Raw genomic sequence first — 23,715 nt, forward strand, 5'->3', positions numbered from 1 at the left:
ATTTGATCTTACATGACAAGTAGTTCAAACACAGTTCAGGGAATGGAGTGCTCCATAAAATACCTGCCAGAGAAGCGCCAGGACTGAGTTCAGCTCTCCAGTACCCCAGGCTTGGCCATACCATCTGTAGCTTGGTGTGACAGGAGCTGGGTGGGATGGAGGCAGGTGGGGTCCCTGGCTACCCCAGTCAGCCTAGCCCAGTTAGTGAGTGCTGAACTCAGTGAGAGGCCCTGTCTCAAAAGACCATGTCTCTGGCTTCCACACACATGCACATACAAAATAACAGCTCAGTGTGTGTTCAAGTTTGTTTGAAATATTGCATGAAGTTATTTTCAGAACGTGCATAAGGAAATTTGGCGCAGAGGTGACTTTGTGTTTAGAGGGAGTTTCCTCCTGCAAAATATCTTCTGATTTTATGTATATACACACATATATGATATATGTATATGTAATATATATTATGCAAATATTCCACAATCTTTAAAAGTGGGAACTCTTGAAACCATTCTGATTCCAGGCATCTTACTCATCCTCTATCAATGGGAACATCCAGGAGTGGCTAAGCATGTGTTTCTAGTCATGCTTTGTTCAAATAACATGATATCAATTTTGACGGGCGAAAGATACATCACGATCAAAACGTGGGGAGTCATGGTACAGCTTTTCACTCACATCTATGCAGATGTCTAGTCCTGGGGGATCCTACACCACCTTCTGGCCTCCAAGGGCATTGCACACTTGTGCAGATACAAATGGAGGCAGTAACCCATATACTCAAAATAAAATACTTAAAACATTCTTTTAAACGTGTATTGATCAGTAGGTTTTCTCTGTGAGATGCTAGGCTCTCTCCAGAGAAGGGCAAGGAAGCAGCTGGCATCTCCCACTGCCCTGCCTCTTTGTAGAAGGATGTACCTTAAAGGCGCCTGTCCATCATTCTTGGGCCAGGTGGTGATGCTCCAGGTGCACCTTGCATGTGCATCTGCATTTGTGTAGAGAGCTACAGTGCTGTGGAAAGTGGGTGGGTGACCTGGCAGGGCTCCAGCAGGGCTGGGTAAATTCACCTGCATGTCACAAAGTCCTTTACATTTCTGAATCTTTAGTTTTCCTTTGAAAGGTCCTCACAGTTAATACAGACCAGGGCATTTGCTCACTGCTGTTTCGTGTTCCCAGGCAGGTCTGACTGCTTTCTTCATTCTCTGTGGCACTGAAAACACCTTTTTACCCTCAGTTGACCTCAGGGAGCAATCTTCAGACAAACAGCCTAGGTGGATACTGTCCTCAAGAGTCCCTGTGAGGTAAACATGGCAGATGAACATACCTGAAGCCCATGCATAAGTGGCATGTCGCATGTAAGGACAGACATGTTCAGCAACAGAGATGTTGCAGGGGTTCAGGCTTTCAATTCTGGCCTGTGGAGATCTAGAGAGACAGTAGTATGGATACAGGAAGACTGTTTCTTCTAGAATCATCCACCTTTACCTTGCCCTTCAACCTGTGTGCTGAATAACATATTAATCCCAATGCTTGGGAGAAAGTTCAGATATGATTTATTTGATAATTTTTCCCTAAGCCCATAGGAATCTCAAATTCCGATGTCTGGTCCGATGTCTGGTTAGCCGTTAGAAACTACGAAGAGTCTCCGATCCCTCCGATTTCTGCTCAAATATCTCAGTGTCTAGCCAATACCTCCCATATCCATTCCAATTCCTAAAGAGATTTGTCCTTAAAAATATTCTGAACCTCGTGAAACTGAAGTTTGAAGCTCCTGACAATGAGGAGAGGTTTCCTAGACAGAATTTCAAGATGAGAGCATGTGTTAGTCTGGATGAGGTGCTGGGTCGAATCCAGGTCCTCGTGCATGCTAGGCAAGTGCTATACTGCTGGGTATCGTCATGTGTGACTTCTTGTCTTTAAATTTGACTGGTTCAAGCACGTAAGTATTACAAAGTCTCAATAGTGGTGGCGCACACCTTTAATCCCAGTACTTGGGAGGTGGAGGCAGGCGGATCTCCGAGTGAGAGGCCAGCCTGGTCTGCAGAGGAAGTTCCAGGGCAGGCAGGGCTACACAGAGAAACTCTGTCCTGAAAACAAAACAGAACCAAGTCTCAACTACTGGCAAGTATGTATTAGGCAAAAGAACTGGTTCTGAAGTTAGCAGTACCAACAGACAGACAGAAAAGTGCAGTATTCTAGTGAGACCCTTCGGGGAGCCCTCTGCTTTAGGGAACTTGTAGAAGCCTGTGGTTTGTTACCACTCATCTCATGTTTCTGCCAGAATTTGGAAGTTATTCACCAAGTTCCCGAGTACTGATAACTTCAGTTCCGGGTATGCTTTTCGAATGAACTTGTTTGCGGATGTCCCTCTGGAGAATTTATACATGGCTGTTCTTAGATTTCCCTCGGATCTCCCCCACCCCCTTTTCTGAAATATTATTGATTTTTATTTTCCTGAACATAATTTTAGAGGGTAATATCTTTGCAGAAGCAATTTGCCATGGTTCAAGGAGCTGGATTCCTGTGCTCATTCGTCTCAGTAATGCGATTGCAGAGTCACTAACTGGATCTTAATAACATTTGCCAATGATTGGGTATTAGATGCATGAAAGGAAAAGGGTGCCTTCTAACTGGGGGCTCACCCTTGTGTAGCTCCTTAGTTTGCAATGCCTGCAGAATTAATCTGCAGATGATTTGAAGTGGCCATTTGCTTTGTTTGAAAGTAGTTAGAACTAAATATAAACATTCTAGCCAATGTTGCACGTAGAGAGGAATTGGTTTTTACTACTTCTTTAGTAACTTTCTTGATCACAATTTATAAGCAGCTTCCCAGTACTTACTTCAGCATGTTTTTCCTCGGCTGTGGCTGCAGGAGGCAGCGTGATACAAAACACTTGGCATCTCCAGTCAGAAAGACTTAGAATCTGGCGCTACGGTTTCTTTAATGCCTGAACCCAGGCTTCTGGGAACTCACTGCTCAGCCTCTTGGTTTTCCAGATACAGTAGCAGCCCTGTTTCAATTTCCTAAATATTGTGACCATTCCTTCTCACTAAAAAGACCTAGTTTGTTTTTAGTAAACTTTTTTCTTCTTCTTAAAGCAACTAGTAGTTTTAGGACAAGGTAAGATTATTGTTATTGGCATTAATTCAGAGTATCTAGAAACATCCTAGTGGTCCCAGTATGAGAATGGATGAGCAAATGGTAACATGGCCACAGAATGCAAAACTACTTACCTCCAAGAGGAACAACACCTACCGATCCTTGTGAGAACGTGGGCCACTCAGAGATATCACATTGGTCCAAAAAAGCCAAACACAGGTTAGAGCCTACTCCCTGTCTCTCTCTATGTAACGTTCCCTAACAGGTAAAACATCGTTCTGAGGATGGAAATCAGTGCAGTGATTCCCTCTGATGAGAGAGTCTTTACTGAATAGGGGATACTTTACTGGATAGAGAAACTTTAGGGGTGAAAAATAGGGTGTAAGTCTTGATTGGATATCATTTACACACACACACACACACACACACACACACACACACATATTTGGCAAAATATGTTGAACCACACAATGAAATTGTGTATTTATTTTTATACAAATTATACTTTTTAAATAAAAGGCAAGTCTCTCACCCATCGCATATTTAATATTCTAATGACTTTTTTGGGGCGTTTTTCAGGATGCAGTGACCATATGTACTCTGGGAATTGGGACAGCCTTTGGAGAGTCCATTCTGGACAACACACCTCGCCATGCAACCATCGTTACCAGGGAGAGCAGTGAGCTCCTCCGTATTGAGCAGGAAGACTTCAAGGCACTATGGGAGGTGAGCCCCTAGGCTTCCTGTCAGTTAATGCAGCTTCCAGTGAGAGACAGAGACAGAGACAGAGACAGAGAGAGAGAGAGAGAGAGAGAGAGAGAGAGAGAGAGAGAGAGAGAGAGAGAAAACACTGCCTCGTGGATAATGGCGTAGTAGTCAAGCCTTAATGTGTGCCTTTCTGAGCTGGTGGATGGAATTTAATTTTCAAAACTTGTTTTTGAAATGAGTGAGTGAAGAAGCCATTTTGACATAAGACATCCATTTTTTTGTTGTTGTTGCTAATTTAGTGCTTGCTCGATTTTTCTGTGGCTTGACATACCTTATAATTATTTCCTGAATGACCATAGAGTATTTTATGAATTTTTCTCTTTCCTATTCCACAGATGCATTCTTAACCAGGGAACAAAATACTTTGACATTTTCTTTTGCGTTTTAAAAATCATTATTGACACATTTCCCGAGAAAGTGGAATGAATGGGGTTAACATCTGGCTCATTTAAATGCTTTTAAAAAATGATGTGCTCTATAATAAGGTATGGAAAATGGGGGGCCATAAAGATGTCTGGTTACTTGCCAACTTCAAAACGCATAGGTGGCACAGCAGTAGATGGATGCCGCTGGTCTTGTTGGCGTTTGCATTTACCGATGCTTCCCAGCATCCCTTGGGGCGCAGCACTCATTTACAGGAAGTGTGAGAATACATCATCTTATATGCAGTCAATGGCAGATAGAGCACTCATAAAGGCCCTGCCGGGCCTCAAATCTTTTATGCTCTCCTTCCTTTTCAGCTCCTTTAGCATTGGATTTTAACCCGTGGTGGCTTCTTGTCTTTGTCCCTGGCTCAGTATGTCCAGGAGTTAACCCATCGAGTCGGCAGGCTTCGCCACTTGTTCCAGTGTGGCTAAGATTTCAAACTTGATCTAAAAAAGAATTTGTATAATCAAATAGTTTCCTCCAGAGCCAAACAAATGATTGATGCATTGGGAGAGCTAGCCTGCAGGTGAATGAGCGATGATGGTCTGCCGTAAAAGTCATACAACGCTTTGGAAGGCCTTGCTGGTGAGGCCCGTTACTTTTATTCTTGGCGGCCGTGAATAAATTGTGGGGTTGCTTGTTTGAAATGTTTCTCTTAGAAAATATTAAAGAGCTCCAACTGCTCTGTAAAGTTCAGAGACAAAGATTCCCCCACCCTTTTTTTTTAGAAAGGAAAAGTGAAAGTCAGTTTATGTGAGGTGTGTGGGCAAAGATATTCTGTCAATCAGAAGGAGCCAGGCTTGAGGCAAATAAGCCTTTTGGGGGGTTGTCTTTCATTTTAAAGGGTAAACTGAAAAGTCTTTTTCATAATGAGAATTTGGGAAGCCAACTTAAGAAAGGAAGCCATTCCTAAAGGTACCATGCGCCATTGTAGCCGCTCCGTCTGTGGCCAGTCATTTATCAGCCCGATAGGGGAGCTTTGGGGAAACGCAGAAAAACATTTCTTTCAGTTAGGAGCCTGCAGTGATCTGAAGGAAGTTCTTGAGAAGTTGCTGCCTACAAACATTAAAACAAGCTATAAGACCGTTTTTTTTTTTTTTTTTTTTTCAGACAGAGTGATAATACAATGAGCACTTGCTTCCGGATATGTAGCCTGGCAGTGACTGCGCAGCTGCGTTCCCTCCATCTTGCTTTTCTTCTGAGCCGCCTCGTTAATGTTAACGAGACAGCATGTCACTTCATCCTGAGTATCCAATTTGTATCTCAAGGAAATTAGTGTCCTGCAATAACCCATAATACTATTTCCCACCTACGGAGTGAATATTGGTACCTTGTAGTACCCTAATGTCATAACCAGTGTATATTTCCTGGTTCCCCAGTTATTCCAAATATATGTTTTATAGATGTGCTTGCCCCCTCCCCCCAACCAGGCTCAGGAGAAAATAAAACAAAACACCTATTATACTTGATTGTTCTAATAGACTTGCCTTGCTTAGCTTTCTCAGCATTTCTCTCTGTCTCTTCCCCTTGTTTCCATCTCTCCTTTCATTGGCTTCTTTAAAAAAGGCTTGGTCAGTTTTCTCTCACCCGAGATTTGTCTGTTTACTCACGTCTTCTCTGCTGACGTCTCTACCCAGGTTTTCTATAAAGAGATGCTAGGCCTAAAGGTTTAATTCAGTCAAGTCAAACATGTCATTTGATTGTCAGATAATTCTGACTAATGCAGCAGGAGACTCAGAATGGCTGTCTTCTGTTGGTGATGCCGTTGTCTCTTGGATAGCTTGCATCTACATATTTCAATGCTGATTCCTGTGGCTATTCCTCATAGAGACCATTTTTTTTTAAATAATAAAAAAAGTGTATATTTAAAATTAGTCATCTGGACTCAGTTCGAATGATCCCAATCTTGTTGGCAACATCCAGAGCATCATAACCAGGAGCCAAGTGAACACACGCCTTCTTCTCTCCATCAGGCCTTAGCAGGGTATTGACTTTGGCCACATCAATGTCATAAAGTTTCTTCATGGCCTGTTTGATCTGATACTTGTTGGCCTTGACATCCACCATGAACACAAGCGTGTTGTTGTCCTCTAGTTTCTTCATGGCTGACTCAGTGGTCAGCGGGAATTTGATGATAGCAGAGCGGTCAAGCTTGTTTCTCCTGGGCGCACTTTTCCGAGGATATTTTGGCTGCCTCCGGAGCCGCAGTGTCTTGGGATGCCGGAAGGTGGGTGACCTTCGGATCTTCTTCTTTTTGTGGCCGTGGACTCCTTTCAGTACTGCCTTCTTAGCTTTCAAGGCCTTTGCTTTGGGAGGTGCAGGAGCTTCCTTCTTCGCTTTTGGCGCCATCTTGGCAAAAAGTGAGTCCATTTTTTAAAATTTAATTTATTATTATTATTCTTTTTTCTTTTTTACTTTACATCCTGCTCACTGCCCTCCTTCTGGTGACTGCCTCCCATAATCCTTCCCCTCCCCTTTTCCTTCTCCTCTAAGATGGTGGGGGTCCCTCTGGGTATCCCCCCCCACACCCTGGTGATTTAAGTCTCTGAGAGGCTAGGCACATCCTCTCCCACTGAGGCCAGACAAGGCAGCCCAGCTAGTAGAACATATCCACATACAGGCAAGAGCTTTTGGGACAGCCCCTGTTCCAGTTGTTCAGGACCCACAGGAAGAACAAGCCGCACATCTGCTACATATGAGTTGGGGAGGCCTAGGTCCAGCCCATATGTGTTCCTTGGTTGGTGGTTCAGTCTCTGAGAGCCACAGCAGTCCAGGTTAGTTGACTCTGTTGTTCTTCCTGTGGAGTTCCTATTCCCTTCGGGGCCTGCAGTCTTTCCTCCTATTTTTTCATAAGAGTCGCCAAGCTCCACCCACTGTCAGGCTGTGGGTGTCTGCATCCGTCTGAGTCAGCTGCTGGGTGGAGCCTCTCAGAGAGCAACATGTTCCTGATCAACGGAGTATCAGTAATAGTGTGTTAGGGATTGGTGCTTGCCCATGGGATGGCTTTCAAGTTGGGCTAGTTACTGGTTGGCCATTCCCTCAGTCTCTGCTGCCTCCCTCATGCCTGCATTACTTGTAGACAAGATACATTTGGGGCTGAATGTTTTGTAGGTAGATTAGTGTTTCTATTGCTCCAATGGGGTTCCTGTCTGGTTATAGGAGATGGCCGCTTCAGTTTTCATATCTCCAATGTAGTGAGTCACAGATAAGGTCACCCCAATTGATTCTTGGTCACCTCCTTTATCCCAGGTCTTGGTCTGCTCCTGGTGATGCCTAGAACCTCCTCACCCCTGTTAGTTGAAGATTTCCATTAATTTTCATGGCCATCTAGCCATCTCTCCTGTTCTGCCCCACATCTGATCCTGAACCCTTATTCCTCTCCCTATCCACTTTCCTCCCAGTTCTCTCCCTCCATCTGCCTCTTATGACAATTTTATTCCCCCTTCTAAGTGGGATTCAAGCTTCCTTGCTTGGGCCTTCCTTCTTGTTCAGTTTCTTTGGGTCTGTGGCATATAACATGGTACCTGTATTTTATGGCTGATATCCACTTTTGAGTGAGTATATACCATACATGTCCTTTGGGGACTAAGTTGCCTCACTCAGGATGATATTCTTAAGTTCCATCCATCTGCTCTGCATTTTCATTTGCCTGCAAATCCATGATGTCTTGGTTTTTAATATCGGAATAGTGTAGATGGAGCACATTTTCTTTATCCCTTCAGCTGAGGAACATCTAGGTTGTTTCCAGCTTCTGGCTGTTATGAATAAGGCTGCTATGGACATAGTTGAGCAAGTGTCTTTGTGAAGTTGGACATCAACAACCCAAATAATCCAACTTAAAAATGGGGTACAGAACTAAACAGAGAATTCTCAACAGAGGAATCTCGAATGGCCAAAAAGCACTTAGAGAAATGTTCAAGGTCCTTAGTCATCAGGGAAAAGCAAGTCAAAACAACTATGGGGTTCCATCTTACACCCATCAGAATGGCTAAGATCAAAAACTCGAGAGACAGCACATGCTGGTGAGGATGTGGAACAAGGGGAATATTCTTCCATTGCTGATGGGAGTGCAAACTTGTACAACCACTTTGGAAATCAATTTGGTGTTTTCTCAGAAAACTGGGAATACTTCTACCTTAAGATCCAGCTATACCACTCCTGAGCATATACCCCAAAAGGGACGAATTCTTAAATGAGGGAACTGATCTGAGGGCTGTCATGGATGCCCCAAATCTTTTCTCCAGCTCTGTGGACCACAGCTCATCTGTAACTTGAGAGCCTGACTTCTGATCTCTCTAGCTTGTGGTGGGGACAAGATCCAGAGAGCTCTTCAGAGCTGCAAGGCGGGGATGTTTTTATCCTGACTTCTTTTATAGGTTGTGGACTGGAAACTTGTACCAAGAGAACACAGTTAGGTGCTTCTTTCCAGTTGCCTGTTCATGTATCTAGGCGAGGGGTGTGAGCGAGGTGTTCAGTCACTGTTTGAATCATTTGAAGTGAAAATTCAATAAGCCTCTCATGTAGCAGCCTGTTAATCAAGGCTTTATTAAGGGGCATCCATGTGCATACACAGTGCACATAATCCCAGGAAATTGTACAAGTCTAAAGCAGCTTCTCAGGAAAGGCTGAATGGTGCTTACTTTAAGGCTTATTTATTCAACAAATGCTAAGCAGCTCCTGTGTGTCAGGCATCGGTGAACAAGACTGGCAGAATTCGGTCTTCAGGGCAGGGGCTGATACTTTGCTATTTGGAAGAGATGGCAAATAAATCAACAATGTAATTTAAGAATACGATACATCATTATCATTAAATTTTGCGTCTATTCTCTGAATATTGGGCTATTACAGTGGCATATATGGCACTAACTGCAAGCAAAATGTCGGATAATAGAATACTTTTTCCTTCATTATGTCAGATAATATGGTTTATAATTAAGCCATCCATTGCACTGCTAAGTGGCTCTGTTACAAAAAATTAAAATCCAGCCTTACACTGAGACCCAAGTTGGACCTGCTAGGAACCATGTCTGAAGACAGGATGATGTGTGAAGGAGTCTAACCTCCAGATGCAGGAATGTCCCTGACCTGTGACCTTCAGAGAAGGCACCAACCAGGTCCAGAGCTCAGAGATGAAGTGAGGTCAGATGTTCCAGGTCTGGCTCTAAATTTTCTTGTGCGTCTCTCTCATCTGGTCATTTACTTTGGAGGAATGCCATAGCTGGTGGTCTATTTTATGGTAAGAAGCCTTATATTTAGCTTGGGGGTCCTTAAATTAGCTGTTAACTCTACTCAGAGGGGTTGTTGGAATTAAAATTGAGATTCTTAGTCATTAGCAGATGGCACAGCCCGAGAGTATCTGTGTGATCAGCCGCACAGAGTACTCTGCTCTCTCATTCCCAGCTCTGAGTTGCTGCAGAGAGTTGGGGAAGTCTCTCTCTTTTCCCAGGTGGGTTTCTCAGGCTTCTGCAGCTAGGCACTCTCTGAACCCAACCCACAGGAAGTTTTTAGAATCCTGTTTAATTCCATTGCAAGGACTCCGGCCCTTCTGTGGTCTCTGTGTTCTTAATCAAAGAGGCAGCTCCGGGGTATTTTAAAAACTGTTGTGATGTGACCAGAAACATTTCCCTACATCTAAGGCAGCAGCTTGCAGCTTCTTGTTTATCTTTTTTTTTTTTTTAAAAAAAGATTTATTTAAAGTATTTGGGTACACTGTAGCTGTCTTCAGACACACCAGAAGAAGGCATTGGATCCCATTAAGATACAGTTGTGAGCCATCTGATTTCTTCTCCTTTCTTCTGCCATTTTGGTTCTCATTTCATGGTTTGATTTGAGAATGCTGGGTTGGTCCATTGGAACATCACTCATGAATTTGTAGCTTAAGTGACTTATGGAACATTTCCTTCAAGTGAGTCAATAATGCTCCCTCTTCTCACACTCTTTGAGACATTAGCCAGGGTCTGAAACACCTAAGTTTGCAGCATTCGCTCAGAAGAGAAAGAGAGGCAGGGGATTGGAGTGACTAAAGACAGTGAAAAAATTTTGAATTTCATCCAGGAGAAAATTAATTTGAAAGTCTTGGGCAGCCATTTTTAGTTCTTGAGACAACTATAATTTATAATTTAAACTTCTTGACACCAGTGGCATTTTTAGGCTCAGTTAAGAAAGCTAAATGGCAAAGCAGTTAAGCAGAGATCAGGGAATTTAAACCAGCTATTAATATTTGGTCCAAGATTATAGGTATTTATGATGGATGGCAGCTCTTGGAATAAATATGAAATTGATTTATTATCCAGTTCTATGAATCTCTTGATGTCTACCGCCTGAGAATTTCTGAAGGTTTGGAACACTAGCTCTCAGCCTTCCTAATGCTGTGACCCTTTAATACGTGTTCCCCATGTTGGGGTGACCCACAGCCATAAATTTGTTTTGTTGCTACATCATAACTGTAATGTTGCTACTGTTATGAATTATAATGTAAATATCTGATTTGCAGGATAGATGATATGTGGACCCAGAGAAAAGGTCATTTGACTCCCAAAGAGGTCATGACCCCCAGGTTGGGAACCGTTGATTGAGAGATGAACACTGGTGGTTACGGGGAGGGGGGCGGTTTGTCTCATTTTCCTTTTCATAGTTAACATTGATGTACTTGAGAGTGCTTTTGGGTTTGTTTTGAGATCTTTCCAAAGCAATGAGTCCAGTGTATTGAGAGAAATGGATGAGAGAGGCCGGCTTGGTCAAATTCAGAAAAGACATTAGTGGGATACCCCAGATCCAGCAGTCTGCCATCTTTACCAGCCTTTCTGTTGTATAAACATCACTCCGGAATCCTCTTTCTCTTACTGTGAGTCACACTTGAACATTTTCAAATAATACACATTGATGGATACATTTTTGAAAATTTAAAGATGGTAATGAAATTACAGCATTTAAAAATAAAAATGGTATTTTAAAATTATAAATTGAGCCTTCTTAATGAGGAGGCTGCTTGGCTGTGATTGTTACCTGTAGAGTTGTTGGTTTTCTACCATGTTTTATTTTAGCCAGAAATAAATGGGATGTAGTGATTGTCAGGGTTTATCCCCCAAATATTCCTGTGGCTTCAGGAATATCCAAAATGCTATTTTGTGTCTTATAAGATATAAAATTAAATAATAAAAATAATCAGTAGATCTGGGTGTGGGGGGTACATGTTTTAATCCCAGCACTTGGGAGGCAGAGGCTGGTGGATCTCTGAGGTCAAGTCCAGCCTGGTCTATAGAGTGAGTTCCAGGGATATTCAGAGAAAACCTGTCTTGAAAAACAAGCAATAAATAAATAAATAAATAAATAAATAAATAAATAAATGTGTTTCTGTTTTAGAACAGCAATCTTTTAAAAAGAGATACTTCCCAGAGCCATGAATGCTACTGAAGAAAGATATTTGTGTCTCTCTAGTCCCCAATTTTTAGAGTGGTATTTTATCTAGAAGATTCTACCAGATATGCTGTCAGTTATGAGAAGCTATTTAACTACCTTTCTTCACTGCCTTCTTTACTTACATACATAGGGGACAAAAATGATTTTATTAATATTCTCACAAGCCATTGTAAATAAGAATTGTTGACATCCTGTAACAGTGCTTTCAGTAGGCATCTGCTCCTGCCTGAATCAACTCAATGCTCCTGTCTGTCTGTAACTGTCAAGACAATGAAAGCCAGATACCAAAGACACAGCGTCTGAGGACACAGATGTCAGGAGTCATCCGGGCAGATTCCGTGGCCCCCCATCAGCATGCTCATGTCAGGTTGTCTTACTTTTGCATTAGTGATTAGCTGGAGACCAGCGTTTCAGATGGTTGTCACTGGCCCAGGAGGCAGTTGTCCCAGAATCCGCACCTTCTTCCTAGGTAGCACCAGAGTCTGCAAGCTGAGAACCCTGCTTCTCCTGAGGCAGAAGCCTGTGCTGACTTTTGGCAACTTTGGATTTTCTACTGTAGGGTTACTTCCCAGGCCAGAAATTTGCATCAAAGGCCCAAGAAAAATACATCCAAAAATAAACATGAAAGCCAAGACTCCATGCCAGGAACTCCAGCCACACACTTCCTGTTGGCTGCTTCCCTGGTCTCTCTCCTCACAGCTCCGATTCCTTTAAACCAAGCGGAAGCTTGCTCCAATGAGTTGGACCTGATGCTGATACAAAGGTCTCACTCCTCAGCCCTCAAGTGTCTCCATGGAGTGACAAAAGTTATTCAGGTCCAGAAAGGAAAGGAGTGAAGTTGTTAGGAGCTAACTAACATTAAGAAGGAGGAAGTCTTCTGCTACCTGGGACTGGCCAAGCTTTCCTGGAGAGCCTTCAGCACTGCCTCCTCCCTGGGGACTCAGAGGCTATCAGTTGGATTTGAATAGGGACCTGTCACTGATGAAGGTACACTGTGCTGTTCATATAAAGGCTGGCTGCTTACTGGATGTCTGAGAACTTCCCCGCAACGGACGGACAGACGCATGTTCTACGAGGTCAGAAGGGTCTTTGATTTTTTGGTGAAGGGTGGGAGATTGGGGAAACAGTACATGTCACGGCTTTGATTTGGCTGGAGGAATCATGCTCCAGAATTATGCTCCGATTATGTTCTCCCAGACCTCACCATGTACCATGGCACTGCCATTATTCTATTTCATATTTGTCTGTGGTTTCCGTGTTGGGGGGTGTGGTGAGTGGCGGTTCATCTTTTTTCTGATGGCAATATGATTTTTTAAAATACATTTCCTGAGGATACAGTTCACAAGTAGGCAGAATTACACTGAGAACATCAATATTATAGATAGATAGATAGATAGATAGATAGATTATTCTATGACATATTTGAATGGCACACATTTAAAAAACTAACCTAGGTAAGGAAACAGATTGAGGCTGTTGGTGTTTTTCTCTCTCTCTGGATGTCTCTTTAGTGTTTATAGGAATCATGTTACATTATTGATAGCTGGAAGTCCTACCAGCCTTCCCCTCCCCCACGCTGTGATACCACTGTTTCACAGAAGTTTCTCAGGGGGTCTGAACAGATCAAGGCTCAACTGGCAGGCGCTGGGCAAACCCAGATGCTGCTCTGCATGCCGGTCGGCAGGACGCTGTAACCTACCAGCAGTCAATCACCCCTGCTAGCCTAGGCTCCTGCAGATGCTCATTTTGACAATGTGCAGCTCTACTTGGGTCTTTTAGGGTTATGCTAGACATTTTGAAATGCTCCTTGACTCTGATCTGTCTGTGATGTTGATACCCCTCCTACTCTGTCTCCTGGGAGAGGACCTCCCAGTAACCCTCTATAGTCATTCAGCTAAACCCTGGGACAGTGTGCCCTTCTAAATAGCTATCAATTCCCTTTTAAGAAGGGACTGTAACACATACAACAAACTCACTTTGTTCCCATCACGTGGAGTTGCAGAATGCACTTCGGCTTTTTCTGTGGTTTACAGTGTTGTAAAGACGGACAAGCATGAACATCAACACATGACGCTCTGAAAAAGACAAAACAAGCAGCACCTGGAGAAAGTGTGCTGGAGGTCACAGTGATTGATCTCCGACCAGGGTCTCATTTTATACAAGACTCTGCTGGTGAATTCTTGTGTGGCTAAGTGGGCAGTTTCTTAGCCTCTCCTCAAGCATTGGAGCCAGTTAACCAAATGACAGCATTGGAGGCTGTCTTGTCCCAGGGCAGGCTTCTTCCTCTGAGGTAGTATCTCTGTACTTCAGGTTTTTCTCCCCTGTGGGGCCACTGGGCCTCTCTGGGGTCTCATGGGGGGGTCATGTGCTGTGTTTCCAAACACTAGCTTTTGTTTTCTGTTTGGGGTCAGTCATCATCTGGAGAAATCGACTCTGAAGTTTAATGGTCCCTCAGGCAAAAGCAGTTCTAGCTGGAAAAATGTTAAGAACTTGAGTCTTCCAGAAGGAACTCGTGGTGAGGACTAGAGGGTTTGTTAAGCTCATTATGTGGAGAAAACCCTTGGTCATATGATGATCTTACTTCCTTGGGGTCCAGATTCCACAGCAGGCCTGGGGCACCTGGGTGGAGGACATCTGACATCCAGGAAGACTGCAGGAAACTGGTTCACAGTGCTGGCCTCTGAGTTCCGGAAGTCATGCCCCAGCTGACCTCCCTGACTTCAGTGTTTAGAGCAGTCTAGCCCAAACCAGTAAATTTCAGATAGACCTTCCAAGGCCATTCATGTGATCTAGTGGTCTGGCTCAAAATGCTGATTTATTCTTGACTTAATTCAGCATTGCTTGGGTGAGTTTCTGCAAAGGTCTTTGGCCTCCTGGGACCCTCACTGTGAAGTAGAAATCCTCTCCTTCCATTCCAGGGCACTGACTGGAGGAGGTCAAAGCTGCCAGACTAATACTTTTGTCTGTTACCTGTTAAAAACTAGTGTTCCCTCCCTTTTGGTTTGCAAATGAAAGAAGGCAGAACCACAAATGATACGGATGGAGAGAATAAAATATAACCCAATGGGATGCAGTTCATCAACATATATTATTTGGAAGAAAAAAAGAATTCTTGGTATCTTTCTGAGTCCACATGAGAATCATCAGGGGAGCTTAAAAATAAAAATTCCCATGCCTGCCCTAGACTAAAGAAATCTGAAACTGTAGAAAAGGTGGGCCCAACCCTGTGGCCTCTTAAAGTGTCCTCAGTGGGTCTCCAGGCAGCCATGCCTTTGTGCAGAGGGCTTTGCTTGTTCGTCATGCTTCTCCATTCATTTCAGAGTGCACGTGGCTGGTGTGCTGGCCCAGAGCTTATGCCCTGCAAATGTTCTCTGTTTCTCTCTTGATCTGCTCCTGTCATTTCTCCTTCCCCCACAGACTTGTGACTTTCAAAGTCTGCCAGACTGAGATGATAGTGGTGATCAGGATTGGAGTGAGAATGTGGGGGCCATTTATGAATCATAGGTGCCTGTGCTGTGGTTAGTAAGCATGTGAGAGTAAGGTCTCCCTGTTTCCCCCACCTGATGACCTCACACTCTCTTGGATGTCAGTGTGGCAATGTCTGCAATGCTGTTTCATATCAGAACTCCTGGGAAACTCCATGGTGCCCGGTGAGAGGAAAGGAAGGGATCCAAGCTATGTCCAGTGATACTGTAGAGAGTTTAGGATTTATGTATCTTCTGAGAATGGTGGGAACCTTCGACTTTCCCTGGTCTATAGTTTGAGAACTACTTCTTTAGGAAGCATTTCTGGAACAACAATATTAATTTGAAAAGTGTGAGAACTTCTAACTCTTGATAAATCTGATAATGTTTGTTTTCTTTGGTATGTTCTCCACAGTTCTATATTCTGCCCCAGCTGCATTTTTTAATGACTTTCATTCTGCCACCAAAAACGTCACGTTGGCCAACATGACTATAATACATACAAATATGTGTACATGTGTGTATGTGCACATGTGTGAGTATGTATGTGTATCCATGTATGTGTGTGAGCATGTATGTGTATACATGTGTGTGTGTATGTATGTGTATATGTATGTATGTGTGTACGTATGTGTATATGTATGTCTGTATATGTATGAGCATATGAATTATTACTGAAAAAATCATTCTTTCACTGTTAGAAGGGCCAGATTTTCTTATTTATCTCTTTACTGACTATATAGTCTTTCTTTTAATACTATTCATGCATACAGTTAATTTTATTTAACAATTCATATAAATGTTTTATTTGATTGAGACATTTACACTTATTAAAAATCAATGCATTTTTATTTGCAAACATGTTTGCTTTCTCTTCAAAATATTTCATGGAAAATATTCCATGGAAATTCATTTAAAATCCATTGAATCCACTGTAAGCCTGGCTCTTCAGTGGTTTTTAAAATTTTGTTTTGAAAACTACCATCTTCCTTCCACTCATAGAAGGTTTGAAAAGTCACATGATGTCGGTGTAGTCAGTAGTAATAGCAATGAACTGAATGACGTTTAAAAACCTTCTATTGTTTCAAAACTCTCAATGGTACTTACTATCAACTATTCTAAGAGCCTCCTTCACCCCTGAGTTTTAGGAAGTATTTTAAAGAAGGAACAGATCCTTTAGACAGAGGTCCCTGGGAACAGGGGACCAGCAAGGCTCCCTGTTTATTATTAGAGTTAATAAGGCTACATGATGAAGGCGTGGGGCAGGGAGGAAACCAGTCAGCCTAGTTTTCCAGGTGCCTCAACAATTCAATCACATCCTTAGTATGGTCTCCACCAGGGACACTCCAAGGATCCGATTTTCTCAAAAATCTCAAACAAAATTCAAGTTGTTTTTCTGCATCACCAAGTAGAGGTGAAAAGCAGCTGGTCTGAACCGGAAACAGAAAGAAGAGTAATCCTTCTGAAGTAAAAGGACTCCAGCAGCTGCTAGAAAGCTCTCTCTTGCCTATTCTTGCCCCTGGGTCAACTTGCTGTGGGCAGAAGACATCTTAAAATGTATCCTTTAGTCTTTCTGTGGTCACCATATTGTTGCTGGATTTAGAGGTCACAGCCTATACCTTAACAAGCCCATTTAAAAGAACCCACTTAATGGTAAAAAGCAGAAAAAGAAGATTTCGTCAATGTGGCCACATTGGGAAGAGGGACAGAGTTCCAGTGGCACCCCTCTACCTGACTCCCCCTCTGCCCAACCATCCTCACCTCCACCACCCCTGTCCTCACCCCTGTCCTCCACCACCCCCTCCACCCTCACTACCTCTCCAGCTACCAACTCAAGTGCATCTGTGTTTTAAATTTTAAATTTTAATTTTTAAAAATCTGTATATCTTCAGAAAAAACAAGAAAACATTTTCTTTTCCCATCTTTGCTACTGATACCACTGCCTCTTCTCCTCTTCTTCCTCCTCCCCTCCACTCCCCTCCCCCTTATCTTCTTTTTTGGTATGCCAGGACTTCTGGCATGGCAGGTGGGTGATGTTCCACTGAGCCACACTCTCAGCCTTCCAGTCTTTATGTGGAACTGGGATCCACCCATGTCCTCTGCAAGAGCAAATGCCCTTAACTATGGAGCCATCGCTCCAGCCCCTCACAGCGTAGGTTTTGAAATCGTCTCATCTCTAGTGATCAATCTTTTAGAGGCCACGGGCTCACTGGCTGAGCAAAGAACCTAACTCGCTCAGAAGTGTGACCAGCCTCCCCCAGAGCCTCCCCTGCAGTCTCCCTGGCTGCTTTCTCTGCTCCTGTGGTGCCTCCTCAACTCCCTTGTCTTCTTCTGTCTTGAGAGGCAGTCCAAATGCCATCTCCTCTGACACTCTCCTCAGGTCCCGTGGATAAGATTGGTGACATAGGGAGGAATAATGACACGAACTCCTGCATGTACTGACTCTTGGAGGTTTATTTTTAAAATGAAATACAAGATGTGAGTGAAGCTTTCTCCCGTGGAGAAGTAAGCCACGTGATCAAAAAGCATCCTAAATAAGACAGGTTGCTATGGAAGCCAAGATGTGCTCAGGGACTGAGGATCAGGAAGGTCAATGCCAGCCATTGCTCAAATCCAAGGAAGATGAAGGTCTCTCAAATCTGGCAAGAAGCAGGCTAAAGGGTCCTGAGCCCAGGAAGCCTGGAGCAAGAGGTCAAATGTGGCCATAAAACTGACCCAGAAGGTACTACAACTTTGTCTGGACACTCTGGAGCCCACTTGCCACTGAACCCAGGGCTTACATGTTACACAGATGCTCTACTGCTGAGCCGTTTACTTGTGTTTTATGTTTTACAACTTTGAGACATTGTCTTTCTTTATCATCGTGGCCTTGAATTCACACTGTATCCCAGGCAGGCCTTGAACTTGTGATCTTTCTGCTTCTGCTTTCCAAGCAGCTGGGATTACAAGCCCAGCAGTGTCAAGTCTTTATAATTGGTGCCTTCTGCTCAATGTGGGTTTCCGCTGATGCTGGCTAAGCAGGAGTTCATTATCTGCTTTCTGTCCATGGTCACAGGAGGTCTGAATTCTCCACATCACTTTCCAGCCTGTCTTCTCCTGGGACTTATCTGGTTGAGGAAGATGAGCCCTTGAGAAAGAATCTGCTGTGGCGTGATCAGCCTCGGGCAGAGCTGATTCAAGAACACTGTGGTCATTTGGATCTTACATTTGCATGGTGTGAATAACAACGAATTAACAGTAACAGATGGATTTGATCCGCTACCGTCTGACTGCTGGAGATATTCTTACTGTTTAGACATATCAACTCCTTAATAGTAAGTTATTATCAACTTAGTCTGGAGAATAGGATTGAAGTGTTACCGTGTCAGTTATAGAAGCATGGGGAATGAAAATCTTTCAGTTAGCTCAGGAGACAGTCGAGATGAGATTCAAATGTTCGCTTTCAGCCTACTGGAAATGCAAGGACTCACCTCATCCCTGCCAGACAGATTGCAACAGACACTTTTAATTGTGGGATTTGTGACCTAGAGGGTGAGGCTGGGTTCAGGACCCAAATGTTTGACCTTTGACATCGCTCTATGTGTATACATTTTTTTCCCCCTGAAAAAATCCTGGAGCCTTTATTTTAATCTGACAGGTGTCTGTTGCTGCCCTCCTCAGATCAGGAACTGTTTTCTGCAGAATTCTAAGGCTATAGGGTGGGTTAAGTAGCTGGAAGAATACAGAGGTCACTGAAGTTTAGAATGTCCATAGAGAATTTGTGCTGAGGGCAGTGGAGATGAAGGATCAACTATTCTCAGGCTTCGAAGCTCTGACGTGGGTATCTCAGAACTGAAGGGAAAAGGCGACAAGCAACACCCTTTAAAAAGCAACCACAACCGCCACCGCCACCGCCACCGCCACCGCCACCACCACTGCCACCAACAACAACAGAACAGAATCATTTTATATAGCTCAGGCTGGCCTGGAACTCACAGTCCTTCCTGCCTCAGTTTCCCGAGTGCTGGATTACCTACCATGTGTACCTCCATGGCAGCTACTCATGATGACTTTTGGAGAGGAAACAAAATTATTAGAAAACAAACAAACAAAGAAACAAACAAATGAACAAAACAGAACAAAAGCAAACTTTCAGAGATCAACACGAAGACCTGGAAGTTTAAAGATGTTCTACTAATGTCCATAATAGAAAAAAATATTGAGGTAATTTTTAATGTGTGGACCAAGTATCCTAGTGAATGGGCAAACTCACAGGAGTATTTGCTACCCAGTCAAGAAGGACCTATTAAAAGAAAGGTTTTCAGTCTGTGAGGTTTCCTATCCACAGATCTATGCTTCTCCTGAGTTTTCCAGTCACTGATGCTAACTGAGCTGACTAGGAAACGTGAGACAATGGCACTTGAAGAAATCAGCTTTGGGCTAGGAAGATGTTCAGAGGGACGAAGCACTTGCTCCAGAAGCATGAAGTCCTGAACCCAAATGCCTAGCATCCCAGTAAGAAGGTGGATGTGACTGCAAGTGTGCCTACAGCCCCAGCACTGTGGCAGGAGGATTTCTTGTTCTCTGTCTGTCATCCTAGCTTCAGGTTCAGGAAGAGATCCCAGCTCAAAAACTAGGTCAGAGGATGATTACGGAAGACACCCAACATTGACCTTTGGCCTCAGTGTATGTACATATAGTTACATGTACCTGTGTACACATGCTCACATATAGCACAAACACACAAAGGCACAGACATATGTACGGAAAAAAAAAGGAAGAAGAAAATCAACAACTCCCACATCATTCAAAGCAAGAACGTTTGTTTTTATTGTTTATGTATCATTTTTACCCCCGCCCCCCCCCCCGTGTGTGTACCTGTGTGCACAGGTGGCCATATACATTTATAGACCAGAAGTCTATGTTAGTATCTCTCCAATTGTTCTCCATCTTATTTTGTGAGACCGGGTCTGGCACTGAATCTAGAGTGTAGATTTGCTTCACTGGCTGGCCACCAGTAGACAGACCATCTACAGCCTCCTAGTGCTGGGATAACAGGTGTCCACTGCAGTGCTGGGCTTTATACATGAGTACTGGGACCTGAACTCAGGGCTTCTTGCTTATGCAGCAAGGACTTTACCACTGAGTCATCTTCCTGAACTGTGAATTTTTGTTGTCATATTAAAAACTTATTAAGATGAATCTGCATGAGCCTCTGATACAAAATTTTAAATGTACAACAAGGTGTGTGGGAAAATCAATGCTTTCCTTGGAGCAGCCCGGTTATAGGCCTTTGCTGAATAGTCTTGAACTAATCATTGAGCAGTTAGATGTAGTTAAATGCACGTGACTCTTGTCAACTTTTTGGAAAGAAAACAACCTAACCTAAAAAACGGTAAAATTGGGTACATTCTGAGATAATAATTTTCACATAGATCGACCCTAATATAATTGCAAGGATGTAATTTATTTACTCTTTCTGGTTTACTGTTTTACAAAAAACACTTTTTACTAAAACTGCACATCCTAATGTTTTCGCAAAATGTGACTATGTCACAAACAGAAAATTTGAACCGAGGATGTAAGAGTCATCGCTGAATAATTAATTAAATTTAACTTGTTGCTTTTAAGAGTCAGTGTTCAATAATATTAAAAGGAGTAAATATGAAAGGGTTTTCCCTCACTGTTTATAGAGATGTTGGTCACTGGAACTGTGGGTAGCATGCTGACATCATGTTAATAAAACACCAAGAGAAACCCTTTCTGTATTAATTTTTGTGATATTATGCCTGTAAATAACATGTCCAGATTGTCTGCATTTCTAGGGTTGATGTATATGTACCAGTCAAAGGCAGGCAGCTCTTATGTTGTTGGTGTCCTTGCAGCCACGGCCCTTTGGAGAATAAATATTTATGGTGACAGTGTAGCTGTCACGAGTTGAGTTAATAAAGTTGAATCAGGGTTTTCAAGTCTGGCATACTGTCCTTGCTTAATTTCACTGTGCTCACTGTGAGCCCATGCTGTAAATAAGGCTGAAAAAAATGCCCGACTCGGGACAGGAGCGCAGGGGTAATAGTAGGAGGGGCAGCTTTTGTTTATCAGAATGCTTCTTCACTGGGTACCTTTTTTATTCTACAATTCCCTAGATCTTATTGTTACATTTTTATTTTTAAGAAGCAGATCTAAAACAGATTTGGATTTAGGAATGTTTATTAAGAAAAGGAATAAGGCAGGAGGGTGTAAAAAGAATCCTCTGCGCTGTGTGTGTGTGTGTGTGTGTGTGTGTGTGTGTGTGTGTATGTGTGTACACAAAGGTAGAATGTATACACACAATATTCAAATCATATGACACGGCCAGTTGCATAATATATTGCACCTCACACAAATAAATATATGGATTCTTTGTTCTCTCCGGAGTAAAGAAAAATGTCATTAATGGCATTAAAATAAGCTTTTCCTTTTCCCCTGCAGCCTGTACCTCAACCTGTCATTTTGTTCTTATCTGCTGTTTCATTTTAGTCTAAGTGATGAAAAGTAAAAATAGTGAAATTATTAGCATAAATTTACCATCTCTCTCGTTCTGTGATGCAATGCCAGTTTAAAATGCAGATGGAAGAACATTCAACTTGTATGCAGAACCCTTGAAATTACCGTTTATATTTCTTGGCTTGCACATGCATATGTATTTTGTTCTTATCAGGATAGTGGGACCCGCACATCAGACGGTTTCTATTTCGTGTCTTAAGGTATGTGTATTCTGCTAATGCTTTATCCAGCTTACTGATGAGTGAGGAAGGACAGAAAGTAAAAAAAAATTCTTGGTTGCTCGTCTCTCTTTGTCTTTATGTCATTCTCTTAAGTGTAAATGGTTGCTAACAGCTAATAAAGTTCCTTTGGCAACATCATTGCCATCCTGAGTTCAAAGCCAGTCCAGGTGAGAGAAGAAAATGGAGCCCCTGGGGACTGGTAGGGCCTGGATTTGCTCATCAAAGTGGCCGTACATTTACCTTGTCCCTGCTCTGAGCCATGCTTTATGAGTGCACCAGAATTCTGGTTTCTTGGGGTACCGTGGACTCTCTGTGGAAGGGGATGATGTTAGCGAAGCATGGCTCGTATTTGTGTGTATTTCCTTGTTCACTTTTCCATGGTGTTGTTGAACTGCTTGTGATGAAAAGTAGATTTCTGGCTTTTTCCTTATTAGTGTTCCCAGTTCCTCTCTCCAGAGGACAGTATGGGACTAGCCTTCTCATAAATACTTCAGCCACTTGGAAGCTGAATACAGATGTAGAGGTACAAACACACAGATCCACAGTGGTGGGATAGGTGTGGCCACAAATTCTTTGCAGCTTTTTCAAATGAGAGGAAGAGCAGACTATTTTTTCCGTCTTTCAAATCCAGATTGTTCCTAAGACATATTCTTACCAGGGGAAAAAATTTTGTGGAGATGATTTTTCCTTCACTCATGGCCTCTGGGAGTGTGGTCTTTCTTGTATGTGCGTCTTCACACCTAGACAAAGGACAATATGCTTTGTAGTAGACATTGCAGCCATAACAGTCAAGACCCTGTGAAGTGGATACCTTGAGCCCTAACCAGTGATCCAGCTTGATGTGTACTGAAGGGAGGTATCACCAATACACAAACTTCCTAGGAAGCCCAGGAAGTTGTGAGACATAATTATTAATCATTGTTCTGGGGTGACTCATCATGATCAATGTATCTATATTAAAAAAACATTGAACTGGATACTCCTGCAAGTGTGATTATTTCATTCATGTTTTCTGTGTCTGGATTTTATTCATGTAGTACTTACCAGTACAAAACCCCTTTTTGTAAATGCATGTAGATTAGCCATGTTTTCTATATTTCCACTCAACAGGCTACTATAATTTATTTGACTTGTTCTCTTATTGATAGTCACATTGGGCTTCATTCTTATAACCTCTGCTCCAAATCACATTCTCCAGCATGTTTCTCAATGCACATTTGTTGAGTAAGTTCATATTTGTGGAATCTGTTACATAAAAATTAAAATTTTATGTATTTTATGATAATAATTATAAGCATAAACTATTTTCTACAAAGTATTCACCAATTTACACTCCTTCCAACAATTTGTGAGTCACTGTTTTTTGCTTTGTCTGTTCTACATGAGTAATTTTAAAACTCTGAAAAACATTAAAAAAAAAAAAAAAACAAGAGTCTGGAAAACTATGCAAGGGAAAAGGGTTTCTAATTGCTATATTGCTTTGTATTCCCCGAGCCTCTCTAATCTTGGCTAAGTCCTTAATAAAATTTAACTCCTAATTAGTTTAAGAAGATAAACATTAAAAAAAAACCATTTCTTCAGTTACTTAGTTTTCCATCTGTGAATGACAAACTTGCATCCTTTGTTAGATGGTCTAATGGATTATAGCTACAGTTTATACAGGCCCCCTTTGCCATAAGCATTAAAATATCTCCCCCAAGGTATTGTTGACAATATGTTATGTGGCTGGCTGGAGGAACACTACCTGAGTTGCTTTATGACATTGTTTAAGACATTTCATTCATTCATTTCTTCT

At 42.5% G+C, this 23,715-nt stretch overlaps 1 protein-coding gene and 1 pseudogene across 3 annotated transcripts in view; one reads left to right on the plus strand and one right to left on the minus strand.

Moving 5' to 3' along the window:
• The window catches only part of Rapgef4 (Rap guanine nucleotide exchange factor 4), a 285,813-nt gene that overhangs the window by 75,001 nt on the left and 187,097 nt on the right, over nucleotides 1-23,715 (plus strand). For 2 of the 3 annotated variants that reach the window (XM_034494585.2, XM_034494587.2), the window contains exon 4: nucleotides 3,677-3,823. In XM_034494585.2, coding sequence (XP_034350476.1) covers nucleotides 3,677-3,823 — 147 coding nt within the window. Of the gene's footprint in view, nucleotides 1-3,676; nucleotides 3,824-12,647; nucleotides 12,787-23,715 lie in introns of those variants that run through there. The other variant, XM_034494588.2, reaches the window with a different exon arrangement.
• LOC117702736 (large ribosomal subunit protein uL23 pseudogene) lies at nucleotides 6,167-6,703 on the minus strand (annotated as a pseudogene).

The sequence above is a fragment of the Arvicanthis niloticus genome, chromosome 2 (assembly GCF_011762505.2).
Source record: "Arvicanthis niloticus isolate mArvNil1 chromosome 2, mArvNil1.pat.X, whole genome shotgun sequence".
Lineage (NCBI taxonomy): Eukaryota > Metazoa > Chordata > Mammalia > Rodentia > Muridae > Arvicanthis > Arvicanthis niloticus.